Raw genomic sequence first — 12,726 nt, 5'->3', positions numbered from 1 at the left:
TTCTACACATATCTCTCCCATATGAGCGGGGGAGAGGGGGGTCAGAGGCGGGGAACCGTGACCAGAGAATAGAGACACATGGACAATGGCCCGGAGGCAGATCGACAGTCACCGAAGGTTAAAGCGCTCCAGAGTTGTCCGGCTGCTGTAAATTAACATGCGGAAGAGTTGTGCATGCAAATTAAAGGGGAAAACACCAAATACCAAATAACTCGCGTGGATGACTACCGCAAATGGATTCATTTTCTCATTGTTAAAGATCATCTCTGTTAGAACTGTTGGTTAGTAGAAACCACTTCGCACAGCGGAGAGAGAGGGAGAGAGGGGAAGAGTCTACACCTACTCGCCTCAAGGGCTGAGACATCTCAACCCATTTTATCGGCTCTGATCACTTATCTTGTCCCATCTCGTCTCTCGCCATCAGACTTACATTAACATCCCTGTGAATCTTCTTTTTCCATCTCTCAGATGTTCTGGGAACCCTCATTTGAACGGATTTCAAATATAATTTCATGGAAACAGCCCAATTACTCCCCCGCATTTTACAGCAGTAGAAGTAGAGTGGAATTGATGCATGAGGGGATATTCCTATGAAGAAAGAGTCATCCCTTCTACCATTGAAATACGTCCTACAGTACATGCACAACTTATGTGCAAATAAATAAACGATAAACAATTAAATGTTTTGCGATTTACAAGATAAGTGTTGCTGTTATAAGGAAAGCTTGACTAGTAATACCAAGAAAATATGTCATAATATTAATTAAAGAATCAATGAAATAGTTTTTTTCATGGTGGCATCAAAATGTTAAAACAAATACAAAAAAAAACTTGACTGAAAGCAGATCCGTCTGTTCCAAAAAGGGGGACAAATGAACTAAAACCTTCTGTGCAAACCAGATAACTCAGGAACAGGTCCGAGGATCTGCTCCTGCAGCTGAGCGGGAGCGCAGTGACGCACGGGTCAGAGGCGTGTGCACGGACGCGTGTGCACGGGCGCCGTGCTGTGAGCTGTCCGTTTCGCTCGGCTCCAGCGACTTTCACGCCCGTGACGAGTTGAGAGGAGAGTGATGACAAAATCCTTGCATGTGTGTGGCTGCTGGAGGCCTGACAGCGTGGCCGAGCAGCAGATGGAGGACAGCGGAAGGAGGATGGACTCTATTTGTCTCCTAAAGAGGCTGAGCGGTCCATCAGCTACAAAGAGGACCTTGAGTTTACGGACAACAAAGCGTTTGTAGATGGTGTTTAGTTAATCACCCATTATATTTGGTCGACGTGTGAAGCTCTCCACAACTCAACCGTCCTGCTGGTGAACGTAGCGGACGTGTTTCAGGGTCGAGGCGTCTTTGAAGGGCTGAAAGAGCAGATGCTTCTAATTTTGGAAGAATTATCTGAATTTTTTTCCCTGCTTTTTAAGCTAAAATCAAAACTCGTATTGACTATCTGACCTAAAAGGCTAAACTGAGATGGTGACCATGATCGTGTTTATTAAAATGACTTGACTAACTAAATTCTAGGTTACTGTGGTAACATGTAGCCGATAGCATCTTGTTTTGCTCGACGCACCGCTTCTCTTTGACATCGATGAAAACCACGGACATACGTGAAGGAGAATTCATAGAGGATAAGAAATAGGAAATGAGAAGGTAAGTGTGTTACACACCATAAGGGTTAGAGGACACAACATGACATAATGAGAGCCGAAGAACAAATATAACACAGCTCCACGCATGTCAAACATCTTCCACATTAAAAGTTGGGGACAACTGGGGCACAGACTGTGCCTTTTGCACGTCAAACATGAAGCGCCCTCCTACGCCGTTTGTGGACTTTCAACACAAACTGTTCCAGGTGAAACACTTTGTCTGTAAACAGGAAGTCATCAGACATAACGAGGAAACGGGCCGTTCTGCAGCCCGTATCTCTGAAGTGATGTATAACGGACTATGAAGCCAAAAGTGGATTTCATTTTCAACCTTTCCCAGGTGCCACAGAATAACACATTCTAACTGGGCACAGACAGACTTGTCACGTTAAGGGTGAGATTGTGCTCTGGGTGGTAAATGGACTTGGAAACCTGCCTTGGAAATGAAATATTGTTTCACGCTGCCATGCCCGAAAATAATGATTCAAAAGATCCTAATAGAAAAACGCTCTCGGGCCTGGTAAAAAAAAAACACAGTCCACCACAATCGCAATATGTCTCTCTTATGCCGCGCCGCACGTGGCTCCCGTCCCACTCGATACTGCCAGGTTTGGTTATTTTGCACATTTTATACAGACCCAGAACACGTGGAATCGCTCAAATAGGACGCGTGCGAGATCCAAACACACAAAGCTGGGAAGATAACGCTACTACACTTTAGCCGCGCTACGTCATTTACGTGTAACAAACCGTATCATGTGCGCGGCGTTAAACGTCGTCACTGCAAGGAATGGCGGTGCGGTATTATCGCCTTTTTCCCTTTTTCCTAAAAACCACTGAAGCGCGTCCCGTTGGCATTGAGCGAATTTGACCAGCTAGCATCACGGCTGCCACTTAGATACTTCCAGTACGACAGCAGCTCGTGTCCTTGATCAAGATGCCATTATGAAGTGTGTCTAGCAAACATCACGTTGCTGCAGAGAGAAGTCTCGCTCTCTCTCTCTCTCTTTATCTTGATTTCTGTTGTCCACATGAGTCGGTTACCATCCACTCGGCCTGAGCCCAGAAACTGTAATTATTATTCATCAAGCTAATAAGCTCCCTGAGTGTAGCCATTTAGAATGAGAAAAAAATCCCACAGAGCCACCAAAAAAAACCCCCACCACTAGTTTCACTGGCACCCATTAATCAGCCCCCGAGTCCGACCTGCTACTAAAAAAAGTGAATTTTAAGCAGATCCTTTTATGTACGCGCAGATCAAGTCATCAATCACAGGGTCGTAGGACAGCGGACGTGTCTAATGGCGAGATCTGGCTGCGGCCATTACCTGAAAGGCTTTTGTTATTTTGCTATCTCGGGTTTCAAGCATGATGGATGAACAGGGCGGGTGAGCCATTTGCCGGACCTGACTACGACCGGCGTCTCCCTCTCTCTTTGATCCGAGGCGGAATCCGGGACATTGTCAAAGATCTTAAGCGGCTTTGATGGATGAGGGAACTTTTTTTTCCGCTTTGTTTCTGGGCCGAATAATGACTTTCCGTGTCCGTCCTCTTGCCCAGAAACAAGGCTGGAGGTCAGGAGAGAAACGCTGCTTGGCAACATAATAAATGGTTGAGAAGATAGATTGTGAAAGCGGGGGATTTGGGCTTGCTGCTATGCATTGCATCATTATTGACCCCGAGGTCTTCTTGTCTACCTCAGATACGCCTTCCAAAAAAAAAAAGTTATCCGGCAGTCGTGTGGATCTGTATTACATGAAAGTTTTCATTCTGAAGCTGATGGATGGAATCGCCTTTTGGTTGCTCTTTCCACCAGGTGGTGATATTGTATTTCAAAACACCTTTTCAAAAAGAAGGAAAATTCACCTCAAATTTCAGCCTGATCTCCAAAACCTGTTCGTAAAAATGCATACGAAAATCTTGAACATACAAATTCGTAGTGATACATACGAAATAAATACGGACTGCGACTGATGCCGTCACCCTGTTCAAAGTGAACGGGGACCTGCGCCCCGTAAACACACTTCGTGAAGTCTAACGATGTAAAATAAACGTGTTATGATTGCATATTTAACGAGAAATCAATGTTAAATTGTTGAATACTAGATACTAACCCTAACCCCCTCAAAAAATCCAACATGGCGGAGAGACGTTCACCCAAGAATCTGACACGGTCCGCCATGTTGTTCGTATGTATTGTTACGAATTTGTATGTTCAAGATTTTCGTATACATTTTTACGAACAGGTTTTGGAGATCACGTTGCAAATTTTGACATCACCTTTATTGTCTGAACATCATTAGTGAGAGGTTAACGCCCCGTCACGACCAGAGTACAGCGAACGCTTTCTCCCCGTCTGCTCTTGGCTACGATCCATCTCAGTGTCTGTGTGCCGCTGATGCTGCTGATGCCAAGCGTCTTAACGGGAATGACACAGAAATAGACTTGGTGACGGGGCCCCGGGGCTCATTCCGTACAGGCACAAAAACGGAAAAATAAAAAACATGAAACAATTTCTCGATCTGATCCATTAAAAAACAGAGTAAATATAACCCTGACTTCTCAGATGTTCTCCAGGTGTGTGATGCCGATGATGCACCAACCAACCGTGAACATCCTGATGTGCTCCGGTCCGTTTCATTTCATGTTTTTCACACATCAAAGTGTTCTCTCCGGCCCAAATGCAGCTTGCCGAAGATTAAAAGAGAGCGCTTTTAAAACTATAAATATTCTCTAGATTTTGGCAAAAAGCCTTAATAATTTGACTTGGTAAATGCGGCATTATAGAACGATCGTCAATTAGGACATTTTGCACGTATTTCTTTCTTTTTGGTGTTCAGTATAAACTGAATACCTAAATTAAAATCTCCATGGGTCACAAAAACAGACATGCAGCGAGATCCAGATTATTCCCAGATTCCAGAATACAGATCCCAGCACAAGGCAACAACACGGAAGTGGCGTGTAGTGAGTGGAAAAGGACCTGGGGGGCCTGAGGTGAGAAGGAGGACCAGATGGATGTGACGGGGTGGGGGAGAGGAAGGGAATGTGAACAGCCGTGTGTCACTTGATCATGAACAGACATTCATGGTGCCCAGAGGATGATTTCCAACGTCTTCAGTGAAAAACCTGTTAGTTTGTTTGTTTGACTCCGCAAGTGAATCGTCAGAAAAGCTTCTACTCACTGATTGTTAACGGAGAGATTATTTACTTTAACACAGCTGTTTATGATGAAGTCCCGTCTGCTATTTATTGAAAGTGTATCAAATGTGTAAAAGTGGATTGAGACCAGAAATCCAAACTTACTTGTTATTGGCTGTTACTGAGGACACGGAGGCCATTACATTTTGACGCTTCATCGACTGAGTGGAAGTGGTTGCCGGCTGCTGTTGGTTCCCCCTGCAGGAGACGTGACTTATTTAGCTTATGTGGTTCATCAGACACTCTTATGACCCAATAACGCTTTGGAAAAAATGAAACACATAAAATATTAACTGAACATTTGAAATTCTCAGTTCGTTAGAAAGTGTGAAAGTATTTTTTTTGACGACAACATCCGTCACACAGTGTTTACTTCCCGTTACGTGTTTTCCTCTACCTGCATTACAACACAACAGACCGACAAATCCAGCATTGGGGGCACTTGAGGTCATCACAACAAACACCAGATGGACATGTTTGACATGCAGCAACATACGCGTATTACAGCCACTGCACAGGGAAGCTCGTCTCACAATAGCCGATATGCAAAAACACGCCAGATTCTAAGTTATAAAACGTATGTTAGCAGTCTCGTCACAATTTCTCCGTCTCATCGGTTTTCGTCCTGCCTGCCTGTTGTCGTTCGGGATCCTGTCATCCTCACCAGATCATCCCTCGTTGGCTTCACCTGGTTCTCACCTGCAGCCCATTTGTCCCTCACTATTTAGGTCCCCTGATTTTCACCTGGCAGATTGTCTCGTGTGTTATTGTTCCTGTGCTACCTGTTGCAACCCTGTTTGCCTGTCTACCCGACAAAGGGTCTCTGCGCGGCCCTCTTTTTAGATTTGGACGGTCGACCTCCTGGTTTTGACCCTGTCTTTAAACAGCTGCACTTGCATTTCTGTTTCCGAGTGGTGCTTTTGCGTTCAAGTACCTGTAATCCTTCCATGTCTGTTCACAAAAGTGTGTGATTTACAGAAATACGGGAAATGTAGATTGCATAACATCCTTTCCACTAGATTGCGTAACCCTCATCAAAGGGTGAGCTGAGATTATTGGTATGTGATAAGGTGCCATGGAGTCACCACTCCGCTCGTCCATGCCGGCGCCCTTGAGCAAGGCACTTCCCCCCCGAATGGCTCCCACAGCTGTGCTAAAGGAGTGTGAATGTTAGTTTGGCACCTTGCACGTTCCCCCCGGCCATCAGCGTGTGAGTGACGGGTACAATCCATTCTCCACGTGCAGCTAGTTACAGAGGTGCTTGCGTAGTTTCATGTCAAATCGTACAAAATGTAATGAAGTGTAAATGAAAGTTTTGAATACAACATGGTTCATTGTCTAGGGCGCACACCTGTTGGCACGCTGTGCGTGACCCGGCTGAGCTCTTGTTGTGTTTGCCTCATGCACCCTGGCCGGGCCCGTGGGAAAGGGATGGGGAGGGAGCAGAGGATTGGGGGTTGGGGGGGGGGAGGATTAGTGCAGAGTCGATGCCCGGTGGCTCTTTTAGACAACAACAAACTCGAGAGAGCGGCTGATAGAAAAGCGCAGCAGGCAGAAACCCGCGCGCACCCTCCATCCAGACCCCGGCGCGCAAGCATGTCTCTGCCCGGCCCGCAGGCACCAGAGGACGGACTCCACGGTGAGTGACGGCGGCACACGAGCCGGTGCCGGCGTGGTCGTGTGCCGTCACATCATGACGTTTGCGTGTTTGCCTTGTTCTGCTAACCGAGCCCCCCGTTGTGTGTTTGCGTTATCGACCAAACTCGGTAAATGACCAAACCGATTCACTGTGTCACCGGTTGCGACGTCGCCGGTGGGGGACTCGCCGCCACTGAGGGGAAGTGTTGTTTGCATCGTTGTGTAAACGGATTCCACGACTCACCTGTTTGTTTCTCTGTAAGCCAATTAAGATGCGTGGATTTCCTGAGGCTTATAGGTGCGCTGTGCCGCGAGCTCATTGCTGGCAGAGAGGATGCTGGGTAACTATGTCATAAGGGAGCAGGACGCACAGGGAATGTAGTGATGGGCCTTAAACCTGACTCTTTAAAAGCAGGGCAGGGATATTATGAGACATTCATGCAGCCAAATCCAGGAGTTTATTTTATTTTATTTTTTGTTATATTTGGAATGTAAAAAAATCAATTCGGAGACTAATCCTTTAGGAGTTTTTCTTTTGTTTGTCAGAATTGTGTCAACAGATTCAGTAAGACGGATATTTAAACGTTGTGATTTCTGTGTTTCAGGCCCTAAAAAAACCTCACTTTAATTTCTCTCAATTTCTTCTTACTAATCAGCTGACAAATGCTAACTGTGTAACATTTACACAAAACTTCAGCCGCTCTCTATTTCTGAACTCTTTCAATACTTTCCGATACTGTTATGCAATTATTAAACGTTAATGTGATTCTCTAGTCCGGAGCAAATAAGTCACTCGAGAAGAAAAGGGCTCCTTTTGCTTTCAAATTTTCAGCATTCAAAATTCATTAAAGTTGATTAAATGGAGACTTGTATAGTTTATAGTTGAATGAGCCCCAAAACCTTCTGTATAATTTTTTTTTTCACCTCCCTGTCCCTTCGATTTCTGCACTGTCCCCAAACTGCAAGCAGACATTCAACAGCGAATCGAAAACCAGCCGGTTGTGCTGCAATACTGATTTAGTGCTGCCGAATGATGACCGATAAGTCCGACAACGACACCGTTTATGTCACATCTCCCCTCTGTAAACAACATAAATAGAACAAATAACTAGGGCAACAGTTTCCCTGCGTGCTCTCTGCCCACTCATGTCTCCATCCCCCTGCTGCTTTTTGTGTGAGTAGAGCGTCAAAGACCTGCGTAAAGAGCGGCCTTGAGCGATCAGACGAGGGGGGAGGGGGGGGGGGGGTGAGGTGTTGATATTTTCTAAATGCTGCCGATGCCACAAAGGGACAAGGGAGAACAAGGAGGAGGAGAGCAGAGGGCCAATGGCTAATCTCCAACCGAAATAAGGTCTTACGTAAGCAAGCATGCTGTCAGCCTGAGTTAGCCTTGCCCTACTGTTTGACTGTGTGTGTGTGTGTGTGTGTGTGTGTGTGAGAATCTCTTCCTGCTCTTGAACCAGAGTGACCATTCATTCATTCATTCATTTGTTTCTAGGCTGTGTGTGCTCCAAAGTCATTTATTCCGGGACGGAGATTCTGGCTTCACTCTTTGCGTCAAAGTGTTTGTGCGCATGTGCGTTCTGCACAACACTGTCCATCTGGTCGCCGTCTCATTTGTCTTCTAATGTCAGGACATGCTGCACGCGTCAACACACACTTATCAGTGCACACCAACGTGTAGCAACATTACAGGACGAAACAAATGGGACATTTGAACCATCGTGCATCCTAAAGCCTTATAATGGGATTAGTGGGTTATTCGGGGCAACTAAAGATACAAAGGGCAGTAATTCAGAGGGCCATGTCAAATTGTAGGCAGTTTCATTCATTAATAGAATGTTTCATGTTCTTACAAACAGGGAGAGTTTGACATTAGAGACAACAAAAAACATTTTGCAAAAACAAATTACAATTCAGCTGATTTTTATTAAATTAATGTTCAGTTTCAGGTCACAGGACATGAAACACATTTTACTAACAAATTTATAATATCCAAAATATTTTGTCACACTCGTATCCCCAGCGACTCGTCTTCTCTCGTAAACGTCTTCCATACCTTCCTCCTGTTTACTCCGTCCTTCCTCATCCACTCCTGCCGTCTCCTCCTCAGGCTCCTGGGTGGAGCTGGAGGAGCTGATCACCGCCGTGAGCCGCAGGGAGAGCCCGGCGGGGTCGCAGGAGAGCATCTCCTCCGCCCTGCAGGGGGAGCTGGAGAGGATCCTCCTGGAGGCCCAGCTGGAGTGTGAAAGGAGCAAAGACAGGTAATGTGCAGTGTGTTTGTGTGGGTTATTTTGTTTTTGTTGTTTGGGGAGGAGGTGGAGGGGGGGGGTCAAAAACAGAATAATCTGTTTTGAGCAGAAAGCCTGAATGCAGTCAGTCCACATCTTGTCGCTATTGTCCACATTGTAAATGTGTGTTTGTGGTGCACAGTCCTACACGTGAGGGGACTCCGCAGTCCACCGGTTCCCCGAGACCCACCAGTGATCAGGACAGCGACTGCATCACCATACAGGTATTCATCTTAATCCAAAACGGCTTGATCACAACAGACATTTCATTTTGTAATGAAATGACCTCCCTCTGGGGGGTCATATTTTGAGCCAATTAACTTCAATACAAAAAGTCTACTTGTAATGATGACCACTGACGACCTCAGCAAAAGCAGATAGAACCTATTTTTTATTATTGATTTCCTCCGCTGCTGCTCTCATTTCCGTTATTAAAGCTGATCAGCTTGCAGACATTAAACCTCTGTGTCAGCATCAGTGCCGAGGTTTGCTCGTCTGTTGCAGGAGGAGGCTGAGAGGCGAGTGGACACCGACTGGGTGTGGGATTGGTCCAGTCGACCTGAAAATATGCCACCAAAGTAAGAACTCCTCCTTAGTCATTATGTTCGCTTTTTTTTTTTTTTAACCACATTCATAATTCACTGAGTTTTTTGGAAGCATTTACAAAGACATAAAGGTGATAAACTATTTAAAAGCATTGGCGCTTTCCTGCCAAGAGTTTGACGTGGAGATCAATACGGCTCATGGCGGCGCACGAAGAACACTTATCAGCACGTTGCATCGAGATTGTTTAATCGCTACAGAACAACATTTTATTTTTTTAATGTTACGTGCTGCAACTTTCTCTGAGCTTAGTGAGTCTTTTCGTCTTTGGGTCTCTCACGTTTGACTTTGACAGCTTGTCTCAGTGTTGTGTCTCTTGCGCTGCCTCAATAAGTCCATTTGACAAGTGGCTCCTAATGGTTTCTCTACCTCGCATCCCCTGTTGCATTCTCAGCCCTCCATCTGCTGTGTTCTCATTATCTCATGTTTATTTTTTTTTCTCCCTTTGCCTGCGTCGCGCTACTTCTTCTTCTGCAGAGAGTTTGTGTTCCAGCACCCGAAGCAGCAAAGCTCCCTGAGCGTGAGGAAGACGGAGGTGATGAAGAGGGGAATCTTCTCCTCCGATGTTTTCCTCATCCTTGTTCCCTCACTGCTGGCGTCACACTTGCTCACACTTGGAGTCGGGTGAGACGCACAAACCCCCAAAATGCCGTCTGAAGCTTGATAATGATGCTAAACTGCTGTTTGGGGACGAGGTTCAGCGATGTTTCTCGCTCTTTTTAGGATCTACATTGGGAAGCGTTTGGCTGCTTCAACAACAAGCACGCTGTGACGTCGGCTGCAGCCCGGTTCAGTCCTTCTATTACTAGTTGCTAGTGTGCCTCCTTCCTTCTCCATCGTGGGGCAACTTTAGGACCCAGCCCGTCTGTACCTCTGCCCCTCCGTCCACCCAGCAGCGCTCTGCCTGAAGAGGCCCCGATGAGGAGAACGGTGGCCTCCCACCGGCGAGGTCGGAGAGGAGCTATCGCCCCGGATACAAGAGAGAGGAGAGGACGAGTTTTAGCCGGCTAGAACAATAAATCCCTTTCCAGTGGAGGAGATGAAAACGGTGATTTGGGAAACGTGTGACAAAGATGAGATGTGACCCCCCCCCCCCATCCAATTGTCTGTCATGTGTCAGAGCGAATGAGGACGTGTACCAGCGAGCTGCACTGATGCAGCATCTGATGTAGAGACTGAGTGGACGTAGCAGTGGCTCTGTTTGTGCTTTTTGTCCCGTAAAACCAATTAAATATTTGACCACCGATGAAGACAATCGTGATCCCATTAAACTTCACTCCTGCAAACCTTTAATGTGCCTCTAGGATCTTTTGTTCTCTGTCTCATCCTGGAAGAGTTTGCCGGACACGCGTTTAATAAATGCAGGGAAAGTGAAGCACTTTTAAACAGATTTATTGAATTAAGACCAGTAATTCATACGGAATGTATTTTTTGCTCTTTGTCAGATTATTTTCAGGCAATCTTTTAAAACTGAGATTCAAACCCTTCGACTCTGTTGTTGACCTCATGAGCATCTTGTATTCCACATGAGGTAAATCACTCAAAGTCTCTTTTTTTTGTGCTGATGGGATGATGTGCGTTTGACTAGTGGTTTTAATAACTGACCGCCACCATGAATGACTCTTCCTCTCGTCTAGCATGACATCACACCATCTGCTTTTGTCATTCCTTACCTCACAAAAGTCTTTTTTTTTTCTTTTATAACACGCTGCTGCTTGGACCAGTCGAGGATCTGACGTTTTATTGGTTTCCCATAAACCACAAAGCCGTTTCCTCCTAACATGTCATGAAAATAGCTCGGATCCAGAACGAATGGCTTGAGAAGCAAACTGAGGCTTTGCTGTGCCGCCTTGAACGTAAAACGTTACCCATTTGTTGTCCGGCTCAACCAAAACCCAACGAGTTCATCAGCCATTAGCCGAGTGTTTGATGTGAGGAATCCCGCTGAGCTCCTTAAGCTGCTTCTAGATACTCGGGAGCTGACGACGCAGCAACAGGCCCGTGTTGGCAAAGCACAAAAGCACCTGGTTTCTATTCACAGACCCCCCCCCCCCAGATAACACACCCACGTGTGAACCATGCCTGGATACAAGTACGTGTTTTGGCATCGCTTTTAAACAGCAAGGAACAACAGCAGCGAGGTGCTTCGAAAGTGTCCATTCATCATTCTTCCGTTTATGTTGCAATTAAGGCTTTCAATAAAAATGGTTTGCGGTTAGGACAACTTAAACTATGACAAAATTGTGTTGATGTCATTTTATGATAACAAGACGCTGAACAACACAAAGTGATGAATTACAACCACCCACAATGTCTCTTCTTCACAAGGGGATTGAGCCGTCTGAGGTGCGTTAAATCAGGCAAAGGGGCGGCGACAAAAACAGATGAAAACACACACAGACCATCACTCAGAAGGTGAGCTACTCAAAAGCTTTATCGCCGGCCGTAACCATGGCAACTGTCTACAAACACGGTTTCGGCTGTAGGCCGACCACGATGAGGGCAGGGCGCACCCGTCAGAGCGACCGAACAAAAACCAGTGTGCAAAAGAAATGCAGATGTCTGCTCGGAGTAGCGAGTCGACGTTGCTTGAGTAGAACGACATCAATGAGCACACAAACTAACAAGCAGGCCGGTGCAGATGTCTGCGAGATTAGCCGTGAACAAACAGATGTGCACTCTCTCGCAGACACCCATACGCTCGTGCACGAACAATCTTATTATTCCCTGCTGCCAATAAGATCAACTGAAACACGATCAAGACCATTGAATTGTTTCTTTAAAATGAAATAGCTTGGCCTGCTGTGTACCCAGACCTCAGTGATTGCTTTGATAAGTACAGTTTCATCACCATCTAAAGAGATGATAGTAAAAGCTTCGACAGTTTGTCAGAATTATCCATAAAGCGATGCTTTTCGGCCTGTGGAAAAGGCCCCATTCAACCCCTTAACCTGTTTATCCTCAGCTTGAGGCCAACAGGCGGTCACGGGCGCCACCGGCTGTCGTAAATCACCATGATTTCACACAGCGACGCTGTTGCTGTGAACCTTGTGACGTCGTCATATGTTGAGATCTGCCGATCGTGTATTACCCTCCCTGGAGAAAGCGGCGTAATTACTACGGCAAACAAGCCGTAAATGCCACGTGTGATTTTTTGGAGCGTAAAAGTGAAACTGCAGACTTGCTCGTGGAACACGGCGGTCAGCAGGGAGTCTGAGCGGTCGGGGGTTTGTGGAAGAACACAAGGACACCAAATGTGGAACAAATCTGTTCGTTCCCCGCGCTCCGTTTCAGGGATCGGACATCTGACTCTTTCTGGGAAACGCGTTGTCTTCCTGCTTCTACGCTG

At 46.1% G+C, this 12,726-nt stretch overlaps 1 protein-coding gene across 1 annotated transcript; it reads left to right on the top strand.

The window, feature by feature from the left end:
* Nucleotides 1-6,184: 6,184 nt before the first annotated feature.
* Nucleotides 6,185-10,670, top strand: LOC120831832 (BCL2/adenovirus E1B 19 kDa protein-interacting protein 3). Its single transcript, XM_040197609.2, has 6 exons — nucleotides 6,185-6,484; nucleotides 8,597-8,747; nucleotides 8,917-8,998; nucleotides 9,279-9,352; nucleotides 9,855-10,001; nucleotides 10,101-10,670. The coding sequence occupies exons 1-6, from the start codon at nucleotides 6,247-6,249 to the stop codon at nucleotides 10,147-10,149; spliced, it is 741 nt and encodes a 246-aa protein (XP_040053543.2). The 5' UTR covers nucleotides 6,185-6,246; the 3' UTR covers nucleotides 10,150-10,670.
* The last annotated feature ends 2,056 nt before the right edge of the window (nucleotides 10,671-12,726 follow it).

The sequence above is a fragment of the Gasterosteus aculeatus genome, chromosome 14 (genome assembly GCF_964276395.1).
Source record: "Gasterosteus aculeatus chromosome 14, fGasAcu3.hap1.1, whole genome shotgun sequence".
Taxonomy (NCBI): Eukaryota; Metazoa; Chordata; class Actinopteri; order Perciformes; family Gasterosteidae; genus Gasterosteus; species Gasterosteus aculeatus.
Note: the sequence above shows the minus strand (reverse complement) of the source record. Positions and strands in the feature narration are given on the sequence as shown.